The sequence below is a fragment of the Rhinolophus sinicus genome, linkage group LG01, assembly GCF_036562045.2.
Source record: "Rhinolophus sinicus isolate RSC01 linkage group LG01, ASM3656204v1, whole genome shotgun sequence".
Lineage (NCBI taxonomy): Eukaryota > Metazoa > Chordata > Mammalia > Chiroptera > Rhinolophidae > Rhinolophus > Rhinolophus sinicus.
The window spans coordinates 29576597-29603532 of NC_133751.1; the positions used below are offsets into that span (position 1 = coordinate 29576597).

A 26936-nucleotide genomic window follows, 5' to 3' on the forward strand; every position below is an offset into this window, starting at 1 on the left:
CAGCCACTAAGCCATTCTTTAATTTACACAAACAGAAATGAGGTCATTTACAAAAAGGACACACAAAACAAGACTCTCAGGAAGTAAATGAAGAAACCAAGGCAAAGGGGAAAAGCAAAGTTCGAAAAAGAAGGCCATACCTTAGTTCTGAGCTTTAGAGGAGGAAATACAAAGAAAGAAGCAGATCAGTTAAAAGATTCAGTGTTTGTAAATAAAAACCAGACCAGCTGCTTGAGAGAAGCACAAATCTTCCTGATACTGAAATCTGGGAGAAGCTTCTCCTGTGAGTTCTTGTGAAGAAGACACTATCATGTCAAGAATAACATATTCCACCATCTTTACACTAAATATATTCCATAGGGCTTCTGAAGATGAGATCCTCAGTATAGACAAATGGCATAACATTGTAAGTTCACTACAATTTTCAAGGGGTCGAAATAGTAGTCCAGGCACTCTTAATTCCTGATTCTTTGGTCCAATCCCAAAACAGGTTATATTCTAGAGGAATGGATGACTATATAACTTGTCAAATTATTCTTCTAAAATGTCATTTCTCTAAACCCTTTTAAAAACCATTTTGTTGCTTTTACAAATTACAGAAGCGATATTTAACACACACTGACCCTAAAGATTCCTACAAAAAACTTAGAATAAACAAATTATTTCAAGTCACAGGACACAAAATCAATATACAAAAATCAGTTGTGTTTCTATATACTGTGTTTCCCTGAAAATAAGACCTAGCCGGACGATCAGCTCTAATGCATCTTTTGGAGCAAAAATTAATATAAGGTCCGGTATTATATTATACCCGGTCTTATAGTAAAATAAGACTGGGTCTTATATTAATTTTTGCTCCAAAAGACACATTAGAGCTGATTGTCCGGCTACGTCTTATTTTCGGGGAAACAGTATTAATAACAAACTATCAGAAAGAGAAATTAAGAAAACAATCCCATTTACAATTGCATCAAAAATAATAAAATATGTAGGAATAAATTTAACAAAAGAAGTGGAAGACCTGTACATTTGAAAATTACTAAGAGAACAGAGCTTAGAATTTCTCATCACAATAAAAATAAAGTTCTGTAACCATGTGTGATGACAGATGTTAATGACACTTATTGTAGTGATAATTCACAATATATACATATGTCAAATCATGTTGTACAGCTAAAACTAATACAATGTTATATATCAAATATATAAGACCAGGTTTTATATTCTACTAAGACCAGGTTTTATATTAATTTTTGCTCCAAAAGACGCATTAGAGCTGATGGTCCGGCTAGGTCTTATTTTCGGGGAAACCACTTTCCAAGAAGCAGTGGGCAGTACAGATTGTGGGACCATGTTGCCAAGTCTCCTGACCCCAGATCCCCTGCATATTAGGGCGGTGATTCCAGTTGCATTGCCTAATCTCCCCGGGCCTTAATTTCTTCTTCTGAAAAGGAAGCTAAGAGTAGTACATCAAGAGGTAAAGCTTATAGAGCCTGGCACCCAGTAAAGACTATATATGATGTGGCTGGCACTGTCACTGTAAATGATTTGAGAGAGAGGAAGGGTCAAAGCTGACTTCAAGGCCATGAAAAAGTTTTCTGCATTGAGCTTTGAGGAGCCCCTGAATTCCAGAATATGTCAGAAGCAGACTTTCAGGAGTTATCAAAACCTTAAAAGGTACATAGCCTTGATTCAGAGGTTAGACTCCCCACTGAGAATCTATCCCATGAAAATACTCGAAGTCCAAGCAAAGATCTGATTACAGAAAACCTGTCGAAGCACTGCTATAATGGTGAGATATTGAAAACTAAATTATCCAATAGGAGGGCACTGATTAAATAAATTCTCCATCCATACAAAGAGACAGCCTACAGCCTTTAAAATAGAAAACATCTAATATGGAAATATGTTTATGATATAATGTCATTAAGTGAAAAGAACCAGTAATAAAACCTTATCACAATATAAACACACACACACACACGAAAATTACATTTTAAAATCCATTTTTTATGCCACTACACTGAGATACACCAACAAATGAATAGAACCCGGGGCGGCCGGTTTGCTCAGTGGTTAGAACGCAGTGCTCATAACACCAAGGTCGCTGGTTTGATTTCCACATGGGCCAGTGAGCTGCGCCCCCCCCATAACTAAATTGAAAACAACTACTTGACATGGAGCTGATGGGTCCTGGAAAAACACACAGTTCCCCAATATAACAAAAAATTAAAAAAAATATGTATAGAACCCTTCAATTTCTTCTTGCTTAAACTTTCAATTACTCAGGTAATAACAAATACATCTTCCTTTTAAAAAAGAAAACATCACAACAAAGGTCCCCTCTAACACCTGACCCTCAATCCCTGCCCCTCCTCTAATTTGAGTTAAACCTTGTGTGGTATCCTTCTAGAATATTCTCTGAATATTTTTACCGCATATAGATGTATTCACAGTAAATATATACTATATAGTACAGTTTTGTACCTAAGGCTTTGTATCATGCAATTTTATCACACATATAGCTGCATGTAACCACTACCACATTCAACACACAGGACTGTCCCACCACCACAGGGCTTCCCGATGCCTTAGAACAACGTCAATCCTCGTCCTCTCACTAGTCCTCAACCCAAGGCAACCACTAATCTGTTGTCCCTCTCTAGATTATTTCAAGAATTTAATCCTCTAGCACATTATAAACATTAATCTCTATGATATTACATTCTAGCATTTAATGCTAGACATGTGGAGTGTCTTGGCTTGCAAACTCTAGTTTATTAGGTTGGTGCAAAAGTAATTGCGGTTTAAAAGGTTGAAGGTAATTGCAAAAACTGCAATTACTTTTGAACCAACATAATATTTTCTTGTACAAGTAAACATTATTTGTCACGAGCTAAACAAATGAGCTCTCTGGTACAGTCCTAGTTGACTTGAGAACAAGAAAATACACTTTAGGTAGATGTGTTATTGCTTCTGGAGTGAGGCACTTTAAACTGTTTTGGTAATACTCCCAAAATGGAGATAGGTTTACAACCACTTTATACTTGCCTTTGTTGACTGGCCAAATAGTTCTCCAGGTAGTCCACCGAAGAGCGGTTTATTCGGGGAAAAGAAAAAAAACACAAAGCGACAAAGAAGGTTGTGAACACACACCTGCCGGCGGTGCTCCAACCAGCTGCCAACGTGCAAAAAAAGCCCCAATTCCAAGATGGTGTCTCTATTTATTAGCATCCCTCCCCCAGAAGTTACCACAAAGTTTAACAGGAAGTCAGGACTAGAGAGTTAACAAGGGGCCCAGCTCCACCCCATAGTCCTCCCAGCTCTATGGTTAGTCATCAAGATGCCAGTTCACTTTTATCACCTTACTGCCATAGAATTATAAAGTGTTTTTCTAATTAAAATTTTTTTATATGAACGTTGCTTTATAGTAGGAGAGTATTAGAAGATAGTTTTCAATAATCTAGAACATCTGGGAATATTTGAAAAGTTGAATTGCTCTAAATTGTTTTGGGATGGTTATTTTGAAATCGTCTGTTTTAGAAATCACTACATTTTAAAAAGCATGCAAAGTGCATGGTAAGCAAAGTGCATTGTGACCCATTGGGTTGCAAATGTCCAGGCAGTGATGCCCAGCAGCTCAAGCCAAGTTGTAGGGACAGAGTAGCTTTAGATTAAAGCTGGAAGAATGAGAAATGACTTTGTTAGAAGTTATATAATCTCTAACAGGTTGTGAAATCTCTAGAGTTTGTGAAAATCTTACTTATATTCTGGCCCAAAGGTCATTAACCACTAAGCAGAAAATACAAAAGATATACAGGTTGTGGGCAAGGAGAAGATAATGATGGGTCTTTCCAAGAGTTACTTCATCACCTTCCCTTTGGTTTCTGCAGATGTGTTTAAAGAAATTCTGACAAGTGATTTTGCCGCAGTCCTACCTGCACATCTGCACGTAAAATCTGCAGAATAAAAATTCATGTATTTTTATTACTGCATATTACCTTTTTATGATGTGTACATTGTAAATCCTGATTTTATTTTCAGTATAAGAATTTACAAGGAAAATGTGTTTGAGATATTTATCTAATCAGGATTTATGTAGCATACTTCATTTGCAAAAAGGTATATATTTCCTATATGTACAAAATGACAGATATTTGAAAATATCCTTCAGTTGATACTCATGGTAATTGTTTAAAAAGCATTTTCTAAAATATGTTTGCTTTAAAACTTGTTTATTTCTTATCATAACTTATGTTCCATCTTACACACCATATCCTCTGTGATGAAATGTTTTTTGGGGGATCATCATGCCCTAGGAATATTATTAATCTGTAACAGGGCCAGGTCCCAGGCATTCTGTATAAACAATCTTCTCTATTTGTTATGTTTATGAAATAATACAAAAGATGTATAGATACTGGGTTTCCCTGAAAATAAGACCTAACTGGACAATCAGCCCCTAATGCGTCTTTTGGAGCAAAAATTAATATAAGACCCGGTCTTATATTATATATTATCTAAGACCCGGTCTTATTTTACTATAAGACCGGGTTTTATATTATATAGTAAGACCCGACCTTATATTATAGTAAAATAAGACCGGGTCTTATATTAATTTTTGCTCCAAAAGATGCATTAGAGCTGATTGTCTGGCTAGGTCTTAGTTTTGGGGAAACATGGTACATACAAAAGTACTAAATTATGTTAAATCCCCCCCAAATGTATAAAATTATCAATGATAAACTAACTGAAAAGCTTCTATAATAGATATTTTTTAAACTGTAAGACAAAGAAAAACAACATATCAATACACATTCAGTATGATTGAGAAAGTGATACTGTGATATAACAAAGAATATGCCTGGTCTTTGCCCCTGGTTCCTGGCACAGAGCTTCCCATCCCTTAGAATTTCCTGAGTGCTAGGAGTATCTTTGTTATGCTAATGAGAGAGAGAGAGAGAGAGAGAGAGAGAGCGCGCGCGCGCGCGAGCTGGTCAGATCAGAAGGGTAAAATTTTCAGCTACCTGACTTTGGGGTAGGGGGAGGAGAGGGTCTGGAGATGAAGTTCAATCACATGGCCAATGATTTAATCAATTGTGCCTACGGAATGAAACCCTGATAAAAACTCACGACGGCCAGGCCTGGGGGAACTTCCTGGTGACGAGCACATTGCTGGGCTTGGGAGTGGGTGGGAATCCCCAAATTTGCAACCACTTCTTACAGGCGTGTGGGTATCCTGGGGTCTCTGCTTGTGGCTGGGAACTAAAATAAGGGCCATCTAGTTGGGGATCTCGTCTTTTACCTTGTGAGACCTGCCACTGACTCCAGGTAGGTAGTGTGGGAATTGAATTGCAGGACACCTAGTTGGTATCAGAGAACTGTTGGTAGAATACACACATATTTCATTACACTTTTTCAACTTTTAAAATTGTAATAAAATAAACAAAATTTACGCGTTTAGGAGGTAATGGACAGTGTAGAGAATAGGGTCAATAACATCGTAATCACTATGCACGACGACAGATGTTTACTAGACTTACGTGATGATCCCTTTGTAAGGTATACAAATGTTGAATCACTGTGTAGTACACCTGACACTAATATAATATTGTATGTTGACTATAAATAAAAATAAATTGTAGGAATTCAACCTTTTTAACCATTTTTCTTTTAAAACTTTTTATTGAAATATAGCATTGTAGAAAACATATGTAAACTTATAAGCACAACTTATAAGTAAACTCCTCATCACACTTCATACATTGAACACATCCTCCTACCCAGCGTCTGGATGAAGAACAGAATATTCCAACAGTCCAGAAAAGAAAAGGAGTATGTTTAAAAGACAGGAACGTTTTCATAAAAGAAACCTAGACATCTTAATTAAAATTGGGACAAGAGAGGTAATTACTTTTCCATGCATTTGCATATTCCCACTTCATAATATACCATTTCTAAAAATGGTTTCATGGAAGACTTTCTAAGAAGTACTTGTATCAATGTTAAAAAGCTTCTGTGGTAATAATAATTTGGGGACAATGATAACATACATTTTAAAGAGTCCCATGTTTTATTATCAGCATTAATATTTGCTCATGCTGAAGATTCAGGGATAAACTAAGAGACAAAAACTGGAATGTAAGCAACATGACGTAGGTGTATTATAAATATATCAAAATATTTTATGAATTATTGGACTAAAAATATAAAAGATGAAGTTACATCAATTATTTTGTGCTTAGTCTTTCTGAGTATAAGTTTATATTGAATACACAGTAAGTGCTTATACTTAAAGATTCTGCCTTTTTCTTTAGCAAGGAACACATGCTTCCCCTTGGTGAATCAGAATTAATCTCAAAAGGCAAAACTCCTTAAAGGTGAGCACGGCATTTAGTGCTTTAGATCTATATTCTTGCTGGGCTGGCTGCTTGATCGCTCTCGTTCTTTAGTAATTTCCATCTCAATTTTGGCTTTGATTTTCTCCCAATCTATTTGAAGCTGCAGTAGAAGAAAAGAAGAAACATGCTTATATAGTAAAGACATTTTTGTTTAATCCAAAGAAACCAAGAGTAAACAAAAAGAGAATATATGACTTCTAAAACATTAGAGAAAAATCGGCATGAAGGAAAAGTTAAAAAAAAAATGCTCAAAACAAAATAAAATAGCTTTAGGAGTAAGACCAAACAGAACAATTACCACAATAAAAAGCAAAGACTCTCATTGTGATTCAAAAGACCAAAATCTCATCATAGCTATTTATAGAAGGTACATCTAAACAGGGTCATGGAGCCTTAGGGTTTTGCACAGGTGCACCTGGGGATACAGGGGCGAAGGTGGGCTGCCCTCCTCCAAACAAGAAGAAAAACCGACAGGGACCTAGATGCCAAGCCAACACGCGTCAGCGCTTCACTGCTTATATACTGAAGTTTCCTACGAAGCCCAGCTGTGAGGAAAGATCCAGCAGCATTTGCTTCCCCCAGCATACTCTGCAATAATGGCTCCTTTGCAACAACTCTTAAAGTAATATAAAGACACAGTGGTGGTTAAGACAGGGATGAAAAGATATTAGCGGAAGTAGTGGGAAAGCAAGGCTGGGAGACACGTAAAAAGAATCACTGAGTTGTTATCTGTTTCCCTCCCTTTGATCCTGCCCCCTCTCTAAACTCATTACACTTGGTGTCAGGAAAAGACTGCCCTGAGTTCTTTAGGAAAAAGCATTCTCTGTCTTAAAAAGTTTGGAGATCATTGATTTAGGAATGTGTGTCCTCTTTCAGGCAAAATATGGAAAAAATTGGGTCCTAGGGTAAACTAACTCTGATTTACCATGAAATAAACCCAAACTCCTCAGACTGAGCCAAAAGTGAGTAGGTTTTCACCGCCATGTAGGGGAGCTGAGTGGAATAAGTAGTATTAAAACAGACTGAAGCATTACTTGCTGCTTGAACAGATTTATCTTAAGTAACCAAGAGATTAATTTAACCTTAACAGAATTCATGCCCTTTTTGTTTTGTGCCAGAAGTTGACAGAATTAATTATTTGGTTCTTTTTTTATTCCAATATCCTTTATCCAAATCTGTGAATTAATTTCTAGATACTTTGGGTCATTTTTTTAGAAAGATAATAATTCCATATACTTTTTCTGTACTATATCAAATAGATGAAATAAAAGAATCCTTTCTACCATGTTTCCCCAAAAATAAGACCTAGCCAGACAATCAGCTCGAATGTGTCTTTTGGAGCAAAAATTAATATAAGACCCGGTATTATATGATATTATACCGGGTCTTATATTATGTTAGATAAGACTGGGTCTTATAGTAAAATAAGGCTGGGTCTTAATATTAATTTTTGCTCCAAAAGACGCATTAGAGCTGATTGTCCGACTAGGTCTTATTTTCAGAGAAACATGGTAATAGAAGACGAATGTCTGTGCTGAAATGCAAGTGACAGCTCATTGAAAGGCAGAGCAAACATCAGATTATTTGAAAGACTCATTTTTTTCAATCAGGCCAGAACTTGATAGTTTTCAAATGGCCAAATACTTGTTTCTATGTCTAACAAAACATTTGCAAAGAGAAAGACAAAACGTGATGAATGCTTTGGCCTTCTTCCAGCCTTAAATTGATATACATGATTCTCAAATCAATCACAATAAAACGATATATGGATGGTACATTGAACAATTGTTGCCCCGTTGCACCAGAAGTCCATCAAGTAAATTGATGACATCTATATTAGCTACTTGTTATAGTACAAATGAGGGTGTCAGTTGATAGCCATCCTACTGAAAACAAATGTTTCACTTTCACTTTGGCATTTATCCAGTTTTAGAAGTGTTCTGGTAATTTAGTCCTTGAAATAGAGTATTTTTAATAGTGAGTTTTACGTGAGTACGTACTCACGACAGCTGTCAAGTGACTTCTATACTAAAACACATCCTTTTCTGTTATAGGGAGTGCCGATACTATTTGGCACTTCCTATTCTAGCTCCTAGTCAATTCTTCTTATTCACACAGAAGTAATTTCAAAATCATACAAAATGGCTCCCCATCCTCTACCTCATCTCTCTTCCTCTCAGCTGGAAATCAGCTTCCTACTTTATAGAGAATACAGTGGCCATTAGGCATGAGTTCACTTAATTTCCTTCCTTGCAGTCACAAACTTACCTGTATCTGTATCCATCCTTATCTCTTTCCCTTCTGTCTCAGGCCAACCTCTTCACTTAAGTCCCTGATCCCATCTTCTTTGATTCCTCTAGGACGTCTGCCTTCAGTTATTACTTATGCGTTCAGTTTCCTTCTCTTCACTGGCTGCTCCTCACCCTTCCCTCTCTATTCCGTCTCCCTGCACTGCCAGCCACCACCCTCCTGCTTCTCATTGACGCTCATTCTCTCTCCAGACCACTTTTAACACGACTGCGTTCTCGTTGCACTTCAGAGTGTAGCGCTATCATCAAGTGTTCTCATTCCTCATCCTATATACCTTCTCTGCATGATTCAATTACTCATGCAACAAATATTTAGTGCTGACTATATGCCAAGGGATGTTTTAGGTGCAAGGACTCAGAAGTGAACAAAAAGATAAAAATCATTGTCTTCATAGAGAGATAAACAAGGAAAGACAAACAATGGAAGAGATACACATATATAACTTATGTCAGAAGTGGTAAGAGTTTTAGAAACGGGGAAGGGAGATCATGGGTGCCAGCGGTAGAGTTGGGGTGGTGGTGTTGTATTTCAAATAGTGATCGGAGAAGGCCTCGGAGAAGCTGACATGAAGACCTGAAGGAGACGAGTGAGTTCAAGTGCACGTCTGGGAAAGAGCATGCTGACAGGGGAAAACAGGCCCTAGTGCAGGAGCATTTCCTCAACACTGCTGACCACTGCTCTTTGAAAAATCTCTATTAGATTGTAGAGTCCCCCTCCCTTCTGGTTTCTGCTCTCCTTTCTAATGTCCTTCTTTGTCTTTTGCTTTTCTTTTTCTCCTATATTCTTACTCTACACAACCTCTTAACTATTAGTATTCACCAGGGTTCCAACCACAGCTTTTTCATGCTTTCCCTAGGAGATCTCATCAACTCATAGCTTCAACTATGCCTACATGGTCATGACCATAAACTGATCTAGCCATGATTCCTCTGTTGTCAATATCTTTCAATGTTCACACTTATATTTCTAGTTGTCCACTTAGATATCTCCACCTGAATATCCCAGGTACTAAAAAAATATATATATATTTTCGTGCATTCAAATTCAAAAGGTCATAAACTTGTATATTCTTGTTCCTTGTCTAGGTTAATGACCTCCCCATCTACGCCACCCACACTAGAAATACTGAAGTCACTCTCAAATACCTGCCTCACCTCACCTCCTCTCCTCCCAACCCCAACCACATGCTGTCTTGATTTTACAGCTGAATTTTTTGTTTCACTAATCTTACCCTTTCCATCTCCTAGTGGGACTATCATAAAACCCTCCCAACTGGTCTCCGAGTCACCACCTTACCTCCAATCCACCTTGCACATCAGAAGTTCTCTTTCAGTTCTCTCGATGACAGACCTCCAGGTCTTCTCATTGCCTTCACTATGAAGTCTGTTAGCACAGTATAAAGACCCTTCCATGTCTCATCTTAACCAGTATTCCAACCACCAAGAACCCAGGATCCAGAGTAGTTACACTGTATTCCTTCCCCATCTTTCAAGACCCCATGCCTTTGTTGTTATTATCATATCCTTTGACTGACGGCCAAAATCCTACTCAAGATAATTTTGTGGAAAATTCTGAGTTTCCATTTATATTTAGGAATTGGGATTTTAAAAGGGAAAAGTGATCATGGTATTTCCTTTCAATAGCTTCACATTAATCTTAGGAAAAAGTCCAATAATATCCTTAATTTACCCTATGAAATCCTCAAGTCAGTCTCCCCTTTGCTCTTTACTCTTTCCCACTTTGATGACTTCTCTCTGCTGGGAACATGTTAATCCCCATGCACCACCCCCACCCCTAATCAGCTTCTATTCATCCTTTAGAGCTCAGCTCAAATATCATTTACTTTGCTTAGAAAAGTCTTTGCTGATCCCTCCACCCTAGATCAACTTCCCCATTCATAAAATCTTGTAGCACCATGTGCACAGCCTTCAAGGCAATTATCACAATTGCAATGAACAACCGTATAATTAACTATCATCTCCATTTGAACATGAGCTTCATGAGGCCAGGGTTAGTGTCTGCCATGTTTGCTAGTATATCCCAAGCACCAAGGAGAGTACACTGTCTGCAGGAGGCACTCAATAAATATTGAATAAATAAATGGCAACTGATTACCCAGCAAATGAGATGTCACTGCACAATCTCTCACTATTTTCTCTCCTGGGTTTTGTATCTCAGGACCTTGTAAAACTATCAGTCCTTAGAAGCTGCAAGACCTGAAGTGGTTTGTCTGAACTCTAGAGTATTGACTCTTCTGGATCTTCTTCAAAATTCTATACTTTCTGAAATGCTGCTCATGAGGTGTCTGTTGGTTGGTTGATTTTTCTCCATGTTTTTCTTTCTTTTAGCATAATATTTTAAACATTTCCAGGTTTTTCTACTTTTCTTCTTGTATAGAGTATGTATTCAGTAGATTGAATATATTCCTCAAGTGGATTTTATTTGCCAGACTTACACATTATTTTACAAATACTACTGAACGCCATTACAAACCAGGTACAAAGACTCTAATGGGATTCTTCGAAGATAGTACACCTTGTATGAAACCAAGTTTGCCATATTTTAAACTAGAAATGCTCAAATAATATTTCTGGGCTCATAAATATGAATGTTTATCAAACTTTTCACATCTTATATTCATTTTATGCATTGTGAACCCACAGAATTCAAAATGTCTGAAATAAATTTCTCAAATTAAAAAAATGATCTTTCTCTATTCAACTATTACGTTCTGAAATAAGGTGTTCATATAATCACAATTTTGGATAAGATGGATAAATAGTGGGAAATTTTTAAGTCAAAGGTAATTTTCATCTTAATATACTGCTTTATGATTTCTAGTTAACTTCCAAATTACATTTATGAAAAAGAAAAGTAGGAAATTAGAACATAGTTCCATAGGCAATCAAAGTAACCTATATAGTTTCAGAGAGAAAAGAAAGCAAAATACCTAAAAAAGCCATGTTGTTCTGATGATCTCACTTTGAACATTTGTGCTACTCTTGTAACTGAAATATTACACTTTGGTAACAGTTCAATACATATATGAGAAAGAATATTAAAATTTTAAGTTTGTGCTATCTAAAATATAATTTTCTTCAAGGTAAGAAGTATACTTTCTATGTCCTCAAAAGCACCAAATGTGAAAATACTGAAAAAAATATTGACAATGACATTGAAGAGGAAACAGAGTAGCATTAGTCTGCTTAAAAATTATACAATAAACTTAAGGTGGGTGCTCAGTGTTAACATAATGTCATATTTTCAAAACTGTGACAAGAATATCAGATATATGGTGACTGGTCTGCTTAGAACTGTAGTGGTGGCGGTTGCTGTCACATTCTGTGAGTTAGAATGCAGCCCTCATGAGTCCCAGGGAGCCTGAGTCTGTCCTAGTAGAAGAGTAAAGCCTCACAGCCCAAACTCCCAGAGGTTTCATTTCAGTACTAGACAAGTTCTGAATGAAACAAAAGAAGTTTGGGGAGCTTCTATAAAATACATCCCTTTCCACCAAGAAACCCACAACTTGTGCCTTTCCTGAATCCAGATATTGAAGTTGCATTTCGGAACAAGAATGTCCCCAAAAGCTTCACTACCCTGACAACTGTTCTGAAGTCCAAAAATATAGATCATGACACTCAGTATTTTACATATGGGAAGTGGATAGTGTTGGCTTTAGTAGGAATTGTAGGGGACTTCTCCCTACCCTCTTTCTTTTTCCCAAGGTTCCTCTAATATACTCTGCCCTCTAGAATGGATCAGAACATTCCATTTTACTCTATCCCCAAGGAGGAACACTCCCACATAGTTTATAAGCTCCATGAAGACAGAAGCCATATCTGATTCAACACCCAGCGTAGTACTTGGCCCAGAGTGAGCACTCAGAAACATTTTTAAAAATAAATAAATGAATAAAAGGTTAAGAAAATCAACTCATTCATAGAGTTGGAGGCAAGGTTGGCCCTGTCTTGGGCTTACAAGTCTCTTGTCTATACGGCTAGAGGTAAATTCTATTTCTGCAGTTGAGCTTAGAAGGATGGGGTCAAGTGGCCACAATCAGTTCTGCTCCAGGCGCTGGGGCAAACTCTCTTGTTCTGCTCTCCTTATGAGTTAATATGTACTGGAATGACTCTCTACTAATTGGAATGATAGAATCTGAGATTGGGGTAGGAATTTGAGAGGCAAAGTAACCTTCTTTGGTCGTAGGTGGAGAAGTCTACTTATGCTAGGCCTCTCTGGAAGGGCAACCTAGCTCCCTAGAATTCTATAAAGTGCCAAAGTATCCATTTTCTGGCCAGTCCCCTCTGTGCTTATATATTTCTCCTGGGGCAGAAGGGGCAGCTGGTGGAAGGCAAAATTCAGGAGTTTGAAGCCTTTATCCCAGCCATTTATATTGTTTATCTAAAATATTAATTAGCACCCAAGCATAACACAAATTGGATACCATGAAAACAGACTTGAGTTAATCAAAACATGGCTGTAAGATTCAAAAAGTTTTTAGTAATATTGAGTCAAAACAAGACTTCAACATCATAAGGCAAAAATACCATATATAATTAATTATAAAACATGTACATTATTATAAAATATGATATAATACTTACACCTTCTGCATACTGCAAGTATCGTTTATTAGTTTCCTGTTTACCAAATGTCTCCAAAAACTTTTGACGGTAAGCAAGAACTGTATCAACATGTGTTTTGTATTTTACAGCCAATTCAAGTGCCCTATAATGAGATAAAACAGATTATCAGCATTGCTTGTGCTGGCCTCTATAGGCCACAGAGTCTGGGGGTGAGTGGGTGGGACAAATGGTCTGCGTTGTTCCCTCCACTCGTCCCCCAGTATGGAACGTCATTCCCTACCTCATCCAGATCAGATTATAAAATTCCTGTTTATAATTCAAGGTCCAGATCAGATATGATGTCTTCTCTCTGACCAGCTCCTCTTGTAGAAATAAATGACCATTATCTTATCTGTGCTCCATTTTATACATACCGTTATTATAGCACTGCTTACAGTATCATTATTATTTGGAAGTCTGTTTCCTTCACTAACCTGTACGTTTATTGAAGGGAGATTTGACTTTCATTTCTTTTTGGTGAGTATTACAGAGTGTATGTATGTATGGCAAGTGTTTACCTGAAAAATTCATTGAAATCATAATAAAATACAAGTAAATGAACTTTCCTTCAGTGGACGTGGTTCAACTATCTTGACCATTTTTGTAAGTCTACTTGTACAATGAATTTATTCTGTTCAATATTCAATTAAATACTGATCTCCTTATGTTATGAGTACAGTACATTTAAAGTATTATGAAAATAAAATTTAAGGATAATAAAAGCCTGACAAAAATGCCTTTGCCATTGGTTATTAGAAAAAGTTAATAACCATTTAAATTTTGTAATCTAATTAATATCTATCTATGTAACGAAGTTATTTTTAAGGTAGTATTGAAATAGCAGATGAGAGCTGAATGAATTGCTGAAATCAGTGGTACAACACCAAAGAAATAAAATCTCTATATTGATAATTTGGTGGAAAATGAAAAGATGAGCTCTCAGGTCCAGGCCGATTTTCATATGCAGGTTTTAGGCAGCATCTCAGCCCCTATCCCCTGCATCACTCACAACAGTTGAGTCATAAATAATCCAGTGAGTACAGCTTTCCTACACTGTTCCCTGTCATCCTGTTTTAAAGTATGGGAAAACAGCTATGATAATAGTCAAAGTACATTATTCCTCACGTTTTCTTGCTTTCTAATATAACATAAGACTCCTGAATAGGCCAGTCATGATGTATCAGAGTCAACTATTACAAATCTGTTGTTTTGGACAAGACTGATGACTGACTAGATTTCTTTTGCAATGTGTGACTCTTTAGTAGGAAAACCTGTTTCATTCTTAGCATGTTTTGATTTGACTTAAACTAAATAATCATTTTAAGAATGATTTTAAGATAACGCTGTGTGTATTAATTGACAATTGATAGACAATTGAGATTAAAGGCTTAATATGATAAAATTATTAATATAAGTCATGTAGAATACAAATGATTATGCCAAAATTCAGCACAATTTCTTATAAAAAATATATTGGCACAAACCATATTGCTAAGTCCAAGGGTATTTGCTACCCATCGCAAACTCCTCACAGTTCCTTCATTCCTCTGACTAAATCTTTCAGAGAAAGAGGATATACAGAAAAGAATGTAGAAGTACTAGAACATAGAGGAACAAAAGTGGAAGAGAAGGCAAAAAAGAATTCATAAAGGACCAAAGATGAGAAAGAGAAGATGCCTAATCCGTCTAACCCTCTCCCACATCATCCCCCTACATAGCCCAAAGGCTCTGATTCCAGTGGTGAATGTGTGAGTGGAGACTCTGGTGAACCACCCTTTTGGCATCTTAGAAGTTCCACTTCCCATTCTTTCTTTATGATTGTACACGATGAGGGAAGGGGTTTTTATTACGCACATCTATAAGAGATCTAAGTGGGGAGTACGTAAGCATCCATTCTGGGTTGGAGCTTTTCAAAACTTCCAGATACTTTGTCATGGAACATCAATATATTTAATTATGTAGAAAGGCATAATCCTGCATTTAGAAACTAGATTCTTAGTATTATCTATCATTATGGTCATTATTATTATAAAATATGTATTAATTATCTGATTGAAGAGCAATGCTAAACGTAAAAATTCAAATGATATGTGCTAGTATAAATGGTCTCTAAAAGTACACACTGGGTAAAAAATGTTCCCTTACCACATTTAGGAGGGAATTCACTCCAAATTATATAAGGATTATGGGAACAGTATGTCTCTAGCAAATGGTTATTTGGCAACCAAACAAATGTGACATTAGAGTATGGAGTTGGAATAAGTCCATGTATCTTCTCTGATTTTAAATAGAACGAAGTGATATAAAAAGATTACTCCAAAATATGATTTTTTTGCATAACTTGAATGAAGTTTGCTTTATATAACTGGTAGACACAGAGAAATTATATAGACACTTTATATAACTGGTAGACACAGAGAAATTATTTTTATTAATATTTACATAAAGGATCAATATGTATACCTGGAGTTTTTAGTTTCTACCTGTCTGAATCTTCAGTTTTTCAGAACAGACCACCACCAAATGTCCAAAGTCAATGTCATGTAGATAACCTGCTTACCTACAGCTCTTCAAGGGCTGCATTTTATTAGGCAGGCAATTTTCAAATTCAAGTAGGGATGATAGCATGACTGTGCTTCTCAAATGGAATAACATATTAAAATAAAATCTGTTTCCTTCTAAAGACTTTAAACAAAGATAGAAATTCAGGGATCTTAAAAGCAATCTAATATATTTATCATCCAATCCATTCTTTGGATTGAACTGCTATAAATGGATTCTTACATTGGATTCAAATACATATCCCTCTTACTCCTACCTTTCTGTCTTAGCCATACCATTTAGAATCAAAACTGTCATTACAGAGCTTGGTTGGTTTTGTTCATTGCTGTATCCCCAGAGCCTAAAACCTGGCACACCAGAGACACTCAATAAATATTTAAAGAATGAATAATGGCTACCGCTTATTGAAAGCTTACTATGTGTCAGGCAGTATGTTAAGACATTTTCACACACTATGCTATTAATATTTCATCCTGACAATAAATACAAGGTTGTAGTTATTATCATCATTTTAAACATAAGGAAACCGAGGTTTACAAAGCCTCTGCAACCTGTCCAAGATCACAGAGCTTGCAAGGGCAAATCCAGAAATCAAATCCAGGTCTGATTCCAAAGCTCCCATTCTCAGCTATTACCTTAGCCCTTTCTCTAATTCAACAGCCCTTTTGAACAAGTACACTTAAAATGACACTTTACCAAAAAAAAAAAAAAGCAGATCTCCATGTAATGTCTAAATATACCTGAAAGGGCAGGAATTCAATAAACATCCACTGAATAAATATGCAATAGGAGCAAATATTCCAAGAGGCTTCAGAAATATCTGTAGAATTTGGAAATGAATACAATACATAAAAGTTTCTTAGCAGCGATATTAACTTCTGCTAAGTCCTTTCTTACTCAGTCCTAGATAATTATGCTAAAAGAGATGAGAAACTACGGGTTTCATTTAAGTGAGTCAGAGATCAGGAGTGACATGTTCAGATTTACAACTGGGCCGTGACCGTTACGACTACAGTGTGAGGAATGGGTGGGAGAGGGAGAGAGTAGCTGCAGAGATCAGTGATGATGTAATACCGAGAAAAACTTGGATCTGCTTAGACATTAGACAAGGGTGCTGGTGGGGAAGAGAATTAGTGTCAGAGGTTTTGGAAGGAAAAATAGTTGGCCATTGGGGTGAGGGGGAAGGAGCATAAGGAAAATGTCAAATGTAATTCCTGGATTTCCAGCCTTGTATAGCCTGAAAAGATAAATTACTCTGGAAGACGACCAAGTTTATAAGAGAATAAACACAAATTTGAACTCCAATGGAAATGTTGAGGAGGTAGCAGGATAGCGGGGTTCTGGGAGCAAATATGGGCAGGTCAGTGGGCCGGATGCCTACTTGGGAGTCTTAAGTGTGTAAGTAGTAGTCAGAATCCTGGAACAATGCTGTGGATCTTTATCAGGTAGACACAAAGGTCTAGCAACACTTGACCAACCTACTGGTTTATAGTCAAGATAAAAAGCAAGACGCATAGGAAAGGGAGATGCCAGGTAGACAGGAGGAATGGAGAAGATGCCAGGGACACAGTGTTCATTTTTTCCCCATTAAATCCTCTTTGCCCCTCCTGTTTTCCCTCTCCCTGAGATCTAATATCTTAAGGTAGGGTCATTTGCTGAAAATTGGAGGTAGGGGAGCAGGATACAGAAATAACAGGGAAGCTTTGAAGTTACAGGAAAATAAGTATGGCGCATGACATAACTCTCAAAGGATCACAGATTCTATAAGACGGGAAATAAAGATGAAGGAGACAAAAAGGACACCAACTCCATTCATATCCAGATCCTAAGAAACGTGGAGTTGGAAAGAATTAACTCTATTTGAGAGGCAAGATAAAGAAGCAGCGTCCTCTGGGAAGAGGCTAAGTTCCACTTAGGTCAAGGAGATACAGAAAGGTTCAGAGGGCATCATATATATTATATACATCTATATATACATTATCGGCTATCAATAGAAGCCATAAGAGGCAGATATTCTCACCTTCCTGCTATGACATGGATACACTGTATATATCTACACCCAATGTTTGTAGAGGAGCAACATGCAAAATGATTAAGAGTATTGCACAAAGATTAAGAGCATGAATGTTAAGCACCTACTATGTGTATATAATATGAAATGTTTCTGTCCTTCCATAAGTATATAATCTGAAAGGGGAAAGATGATGGAAGTATCTGCACAAATAATGAAAGAGATAAACAGCAATCCAATAAAAAATATAAATAGTACATAGCTAGTTGCTTGGTGATACTGAGATAATTCAGGTCCTCTTTGATATTAGAAGACTAAGTTCATATCCTACACTTGCTACCAACTTCTGAGTAAGCTTCAGTTTCCTCATTTGTAAAAAGCTGTGATGACAAAATGAGATGATATATGGAAAGCGTTTAAAACAATTCCTGGTATGTCATAGCACTCAATAAATAGAGGCTCCACAATTATTGTTTTACTGTCTTATAATTTTATTTTATTTTATTTAAATTAAAGCACTTAATTTAATTAAGTGATATGGTCATTGCGGTTCTGATTTGCATTTCCCCGTCTGTTGGTCCTCTGTATGTCTTCCTGGGAAAAGTGTCTATTTAGTTCTTCTGCCCATTTTTAAATCAGATTGTTTGTTTTTTGGTTGTTGAGTTCTACTCAGATATATTTTGAATATTAGCCCCTTATTGGAAGTATCATTTACAAATATCTTCCCCCATTCAGCTGGTTGCCTCTTTGTTTTGATGATGGTTTCTTTTACTGCACAGAAGCTTTTTTGTTTGATGTAGTTCCATTCATTTATTTTGCTTTTGCTTCCCTTGCCTTTGGGATCAAGTTCACAAAAACACCTCTGAGATCAATGTCCATAACTTAGTGCCTATGTTTTCTTCTATGTATTACATTGTTTCAGGTCTTACATTCAAGTCTTTAACCCATTTTGAGCTAATTTTTGTGTATGGTATAAGATAGTAGTCTAGTTTCACTCAATTTACTATTACTAATGACAATAAAATGGAATTCCTAACTAGGTTGAAAGCTTTTTACGTTAAAGATCATTAATTTTTTTTTAAAGATAGTGTACAGTGTTCAGAGAGCTACACAAATAGTACTGTCTAACATTTACCAACATAAATATTTTCTCAAAAATATTAGTTGAAAGAATGCTGTAAACATTATTCTATCCTATTTCTCATGGAATGCATAGATTGGTAACAGAATACACAATTTTATTAGTTATTTAACATAGATTTTTCAGCAGATGCTATCTCTTTCCAAACTAGCTACTTTAAAATAATGAATTAAGAATAAATTGAGAACAAGGACAGTGACTTATTCATGTCTGTAGAACCGAAAACATCTTCCCTGATCCTTTGTACAGTTAAACAATGACAACAAATCTGTGTCCATAAAAGACATAAACAGTGGCTGAATTGTAATTATATAGATCACTAGTGTACAAATTAGAGTACAGTATGACAACGACAAAATTAACCATTTTTGTTACTTCTATTCAAGGGAAAGGTACAGATAGGGTATCTATAAACATTCTAATCAAAAGGAATTATAGAATAAGGGGTGTGTAATTAAAAGATTTATGGGTTATTTTTGAGGCCAGAGACAAACAAAGATGAGGAAAAACACTTCTAACCTGGAAACGTAGGCACACCGATTTTATAACATAGTAACTACAGGTGTTTATAAGCAGTACAATCTCGGTCACTAAGAGACACACACCTGAGAGAGCTTAACTTAACATATCATAGGGAAGAGCAGCATGCTACTTTGTCTTAGAAAGCAATCTGTCCCAAAGCCTAATGGTGGGGGGAAGGTTACTAGCAAACACTCCTTACTACAAATCCTATCGTCTGTCTTCCTTAGCATCACAAACCTCTCTTGGCTCTTCTCTGCCAGACTGCTTTACCAGAGTCGTTCAGTGGATTTCTCTTCTTTCTACCATCCCATAAATGTAGCTGATGTCTTCTCACTCCACACAGTGCTTAGGCAATTGCATAAATTCTTTTGGCTTCAACTACCAACCATTTCCTGATGACTCCAAAATCTATAGCTCCAGTTCAAATCTTTCTCATGAGCTCCTGGTCCATTTAATCAACTGTTATCACATATTTCTTCACAAATATTTCAAGTCCAACATGCCTAAAACTGAACTCATTATATTCCCTTCCAAGTCTGCCAATATTAGTATTTTCATCTATCCGGTTACTAAAATCAGAAATTTGGGAGACATCCTAGACTTTCTTTTCTTCTTCACACCCCAACTTCTGGTCCATTACAAGTTCAGAGAAGGCACAAATCTTTAATGGCAAACTACTCACAAATATAAACAAATTTTTTTGTGGTATTTGGAAACTATTAAGTATAGTGGAAAATGTAATTTACTCAAGTGGTAGGTAAAAGAACAAGATCAATCAGGTTTTGAAATTGATAAAAAACCATTTTATTACCTTTCCCAGTTGTAGAGATTAATATTGATCTGGATTGCTTGATAAACAAGGCCAGCCTGAAGAAGTACTATTTCAGCCTCCTGCATGTTCCCACTGAACATTAATATGTGGGCCATTTTTGATTCTTTAGACGGAAGATCTTTTATAGATTTGATGTATTGAACCTTATCAATCTAATAAAAGAAAAAATATTTGAAGCGGATAATAACAGAAATATAATAAATTATGGTAAGAAATACACACACATACATACAAATAAGTAAACATTACTTACTTCACCAATTGCTGCGTAGGCTATTTCGGCAGTAGTCATATCTCGATTAGCAACTGCCATAGCAGCTAGGCAAGCCCACATGGTTTGCTCCTAAAATAAAATATGAGAATAATTATCTCAACTACATGGTTGAACTGCCTTAAAATATACTGATTTAAAATATAACACAATTATATTTTTATTTTTATTTTAAAAAATTACCGAGTATGGCACCGAAAGAACTAATAATTGAATAAATTAATGATATGGAAATTTCATTGTGGCTACTTTGTTAAATTATATTAATAACACATAAAGAGCTTCTTTTAAATCAATTTTTTTGAAAAATTTCTTTTCTAATTATCAAAGCTTGGTTTTTGAACTTACAATATACTTTTAAGATAACAAGGCTTAAACCCTCCAGTCTTTTTGATGAGATGTTAAAGACCATAGCTTGTAGGGAACTTAAGGAACAATGAGGCTCTTAGATAAGGCTATTATAGCAGACTGTCATCACTAACCCACTGTAAGGAAAAGCATCAACAAGTCATTCCACTAAAGTGTACTCTAAGGGATGTTAACCAATGTTCAATAAAAGAGTTCTGTGGTCAAACATATTTGGAAAATACTGAATTCAACCAAGTTGGGAAATGCTGACCTAAAGCAGATTCTTAACCTTAGCTGTAGGCATCATCTGAGGAATTTAGAAACTATGCCCAGGCCTCTCCCCAGATGTAAGAAATTAGAATCTTTGTGAGGGTAGAATGTGGAAACCTGACTTTTTAAAATAGTTCCACAGAAGACTTTTATATGTATCAATATTAAGGACCTATACATTTAAATGATAGCTTCTTCAGAAAATAAACTACAAAGCATCTATCCACCTACATTATTCACGTCTTCACTTATAAAAAGAGACAAGATCCCAATTGCATATTTTCCAGCCCTTAACTGTTATCATTTCTCATCTTGCGCAAAGACATTGTGTAACATAATACTAACATTATATAATAATATTATATAGTAATATAAACGACGTATACACAACTATGGATCTTAAATGTGAAGTACCTTAACAAAGCGACAAAGTCTTACAGCATCTTCCCATTTTGAACTGCTTACATATTCATGGAGAATAGCAGGATATGGTGATATGCTGATGTGAACCAGTGAACCATCAGCTCTTCTTATAGTTACCTGATTTCCAACAAAACTCACAATATGGGGATTTTTACTAAATTCACTGTTGGGGAAAAAAAAAGCAAAGTGTAATTTATATTCTGAGCAAAATTTTTCGTATATATTAAATTTGAGGGTTGACCCCTGACATACATATGAAGTCTCAAACCTCCAAAATAGTTAACTCCAGGAAGAATGTATATATTCAAATAAACATTTGAATGTAACCTGCTTTATACACTTGGAGCAAAATATACAGTTTAATATGGTAAAATTATTACATACGTGAGAGCTAGTCCTAGAAGTATTTGAAATGACCTTTTTTCCTCAGTCTTAAGATAAATCACACAAATCATTAAATCACTTAGCTTCAGCTTTTAGAAGTGTTAAAGTAAACCATTAAAAATTAAGTTGATTTCAAGATTTTATAATCATAAAAAGAGGTGACTAACTTCTCTTCATTAGTTTAAATACTTTTTAAATGATGCCTCTGGTTTGGCTAAGGTTGTGAACTTGAATATTAAAAATGAACTCAAAATAGATTTGCAAGATTAAGCTAAGTTTTAGAGTTCAGAAGCCTTTGTATTCCTATTTTGTCAAGAGTGGGAGATCTTACTATTTCCTAAGAGAATTTAGAAATATAAATGCATTTAATTTTCTGAAGAATATAAAATTTAAAAAAAGCTTTTCAATAATTTCATATATTTTTTCTATCTCTAAGATTAATTTAAAAATTCAATTTTAAGTTGAATTCAATTTTAGAATACATACATTCCTGGAAGTTTTAGGGTCCATGATAATCTGGGACATAGGAAAGGTAGTTACAAGGCTGGGGAACACTGAAAACTCTGAAGAGTTATTAAGAGACATTAAAATCACTAAGCCACATTGACAAAAGAAAAAAGAAAACCTGAGGTACCATTAAACAACATTAAGCTTGGAAATTACATTCATATAAGGAACAAATAAATAACTATAACAGTATTGTACAACACTTGCAACTCGGTTCCATCACTTAAGTCTCACTAAGCTAACTTTAGCTGAACAAATTAGTTTACTGAGTAAAGTGAAAGATATCTTGCAGGATTGAAATTAGAGTAAAAAATGTGACATTCTTAAGAGTTTTATTTACCACAATAAACAATTCTATGCAGTAAAATGTTACCTTGCATCCCTTTCATATAATGTTTTAGGCAAAATGTCTCTGTCCACATAAACCGTATTGGGGTAATACCACACTGTTAATCGAGTGTCTTGAAGTCCACACAGGATATTGCATGTGTCACTCCACGCCAAAGTATGTACCATTGTTCCTTATTTTTAAGAGAATTAATGTACTGTTAGTTCCACGGTATTGTATTAAAAATATATCTTTAAAATCAGTTGTCATGCAAGACCCCATCTAATTTCTGGTAGGACTGACTCTATTTTCTGATCATATAAAGGTGAAAACAGGTACAAAAATTCACATAAGAATTTATGGAAATATTTGAATAGCCTTCCCAGAACTATTATATTTTTATCATGCAAGTCTTTCTTCCATGCCAATTTAGTTGTGGCAGATAAAGACTTGCCATTAAAATGGAGTTAAGTAGGTAATAAATGTTATGATATCAAAGCATTATTCATAGATTCATTCAAACAAGTAAGCTATTTAGTATAATATATGACAGAGTAGATCTAAGAACATTGAAAGTAATTTTAAATGTATTACAATTATTTTACCAAGTTTGATAATTTGTTCTTCCTTCCCAAATCGTTTCACTGAGGTGATATAGAGATCTCTATTTTTATCAATGAAAGCAATTTTTCTATCATTGGTAAGTCCTTTTTGATCCAGAGCAATTTCCAATATTTCATTCTAAAATAAAAAAAAAATGAAAATACTGGATTAGTTTTAGTGCTTAACATTAGATCATTTTAAGTATTTTAATTAAAGAGTGTTTGTTTAAAGATCAATTAAATATCACTCCAGTACTAATAGTGATAAAATGTCCTTGTTAAATAACTTTGAACTGCTAATACACTAATAATTCAAAAGCTATAGTAACATGTACATTTTTGTTTGTTTACCAGGGAAAGATGCTCCTTAAAACACTATACAATAATATATATTTTGAAACTCTGCAAGCTGAGAAACACTTGCATCTTAGTAGTCAGGATGAAAGAGTGAGGCAACTCTGGGTATCCCATAAGGTCTACTTTGATTAAGCTTCTCATACCAAAATTTAAGTAGATTGCTTATACTTTAAAGATTTGTAAGAGTTGATTTATGGAGATATCTTATGTTCTTAAGAGCCTTAAATTTTATGGATTCTTTCATAGTCATTTCTTGCGAAACAGGAAACAATCTTTTGATGTGGGTATTATACTTACTTTGCAGATGAGAAGACTGAGATCCATAGCCATTAAGTGATTTTGCTCAGAAAAAGCTGGTAACAAGCATATCTGGAATTGACAACCCAGACTTCTGACTGCACAATTAGTGATCTGTCTACAATAGTAAAGTATTTCTGGCATACAGCATTACTCTATTATACTAGCTAGTGAAATGAATTTCCTTATAATTTGGAAATGTTTCAGTATGGATTTATTTCAATTCAATCCAAGAGGGATTTGTTTACTGCTTACTATGTCTGAAGACTTGCTAAGATCTATGAATTCAACAAGAATCATGAGCACACCAAGTTACTGTATCTAAGTATACTATCATAACTCTATAAAAAAATTACTGGAAACTAAAAACAAAAACAAAAAAACCCACACATAAAGCCTCATCCAAGTTGATGGATCAGGATAAGCCATATACCAGCTCATAATACACTTTTTTTTACAAATTCTTCTTGTCTTTGGAAATTCCATCAATTGTATTTATTTTATTTTATTTTATTGGGGAATATTGGGGAACAGTGTGTTTCTCCAGGGCACATCAGATCCAAGTCGTCCTTCAGTCTAGTTGTGGAGGGTGCAGCTCAGCTCCAAGTCCAGTTGCCGTTTTCAATCTCAGTTGCAGGGGGCACAGCCCACCATCCCATGTGGGAATTGAACTGGCAACCTTGTTGTTGAGAGCGAGCGCTCTAACCAACTGAGCCATCTGGCTGCCCCCATCAATTGCATTTTAAAGAAGAAAAGAATGTTCCATTTATATCCATTTATGCATGAAATGTAATTCTAGATATTTCCAAAATTGAAACCTTTCATAGAAACTGATCTTTACAATAAATTACTTGTCATCCCCATCAAAAGTACCTAGAACGTTTTTTTAAACACTGTTAAACAGATAGGATTCTCCTCTCTAAGAAATTCAAAATTGAAGATTGACCATAATAATAATGCATTTGTACACGGTGGGGAGTGTTTCCTCCTCCTCATCCCCTCTTAATTCAGCAGGGCTTTTTCACTTCCTCTTGTCCAGGCCTCTTCTGTCCACTGTTGTTTTGTTCCTCCCGGGTCACTCTTTGTAGCAGGACATGAAAGCAGCTTCATGTCCACTTGAACCTTCTCCCTTGCCCTACATTACTATTCATTCAGGAAAAGTCAGACTTGAGTTCTAGTTTTGGTTCTGTTATTTACTTGGGTTTCAGTTTCTTCATATACGATAAAATAAAATAGATTGGCTTTTTCTATAGCAACCCAAATTTGAAAATCCTTTGTATTATATACGAGGCAAAGAGATAAAAATATCCTGTGCAACTGAGTGAAGCGTGAGATGAGGAAGTCACCTCCATTCCTACAATAATGAAATTGTAACTTTCTTACACTTAGGAAGGATTCCAGAAAAAGAATTATCACATTAAAAGAAATGTTTATTAAACCTTACTAAATGACTCTTCATTTCAATGCTACTAACAAAAATAATGACTGTATCTTTGAAAAAGTGGCAATTTATTCCCTTTATGTATGCTTAATCCTACTGTAAAGGAAAAATTCTGCTTATATAGTCTTGATTTAAAATGATTATAAAGGAGAGGCTGTGAGGAAGAAGGCATCTCATGTATTACTAGTGAGAACATAAATTGGTATATCTCTTTGTAAGAGAACTTGACAATACTTACTAACACTCATGTCCTTTGACCCAGCAACAGCATTTCAAGAATTTATCCCACAGATACACTAACACTTGTGCAAGAAGATACATATGTAAGGTAAGTAATCTTGGTAACATTGTAATAGCAAAAGACTGAAAACAAATGTCTATCATTTTGGCACAGGTTAAATTCTGATATATCCATAAAATGTTATACTATATGTGTGTGTCGAGAGGGGGAGGTGGAGGGGTAGGGGATTATTGGGAAAGCACTTTATATGTTGATATGGAAAGATCTCCAGAAATAGTGTTGTGTGAGAAAAGCAAGGTACAGAGTTATATGTTACACTTTTGTGCAGGAGCGAAGAAAAAACATATAGTTTTGTTTGTATATGCACTAAAAACCTCTGGAAGGATATATAGGAGATTAGTGGCAGTGGTTACTTACTTGGTGAAAAGCAACAATAATAATGAGGAATAGGTGTAGCAGGGAGACTTTTTCAATGTATAATTGATGCTTTTGATTTCTGAATCATATGAATGTGTGTTATTCAAATTGAAAATGATTACAAAAAGAAAAAAATAACATATAGAGTAACACTTCACTAGCAGCACTGAACAATAAAGTTAAAAGCATTTTTAGACCCTAACATATCACTTATTAGAAAAATAATAAAAGTGCTCCTTTGTTTATTTTAAGGCTAAAAATCAGAAACGAATAAACAATTCACAATTCAGGGTATTTTTGCACTTTCCCCCCCCAATTTAACTATAATGCTAAAATCTGAAGAAAATGCTGGCAAAGGGCAGGTCAATGGAAAAACCACAAGCTGTTTAGAAATATAAACACATTTTTATTTACCGACAGGTGCTACAACTTTAATTAAGATAGAACATTCTATTGAAAAGCAGTAAAGAACCTGGACAATAGACATATAAATCAGACCCTTTTCTTCAGTTAATTTGCATTTATAGCATTGTATTACAGTTCACTAGTGCTTAGTCTTCAACGGTGACATTTTTAGGCAAAACACTCTGTAGAATGAACACTGGCTTTAAATATAAAACTAGTTCCTATGTTTTTCTTCTTAAAG

General features: G+C 35.4%; 1 protein-coding gene across 3 annotated transcripts in view; it reads right to left on the minus strand.

Annotated features, from left to right (window-relative positions):
- Positions 1-5665: 5665 nt before the first annotated feature.
- Positions 5666-26936, minus strand: part of IFT80 (intraflagellar transport 80) — a 106883-nt gene continuing 85612 nt past the window's right edge. For 2 of the 3 annotated variants that reach the window (XM_074327086.1, XM_019732028.2), the window contains 7 exons: positions 23541-23676; positions 22981-23128; positions 21708-21879; positions 20658-20747; positions 20384-20556; positions 13316-13439; positions 5666-6501 (listed from right to left, as the gene is read on the minus strand). In XM_074327086.1, coding sequence (XP_074183187.1) covers positions 6394-6501; positions 13316-13439; positions 20384-20556; positions 20658-20747; positions 21708-21879; positions 22981-23128; positions 23541-23676 — 951 coding nt within the window. In that variant the 3' untranslated portion in view covers positions 5666-6393. The other variant, XM_074327094.1, reaches the window with a different exon arrangement.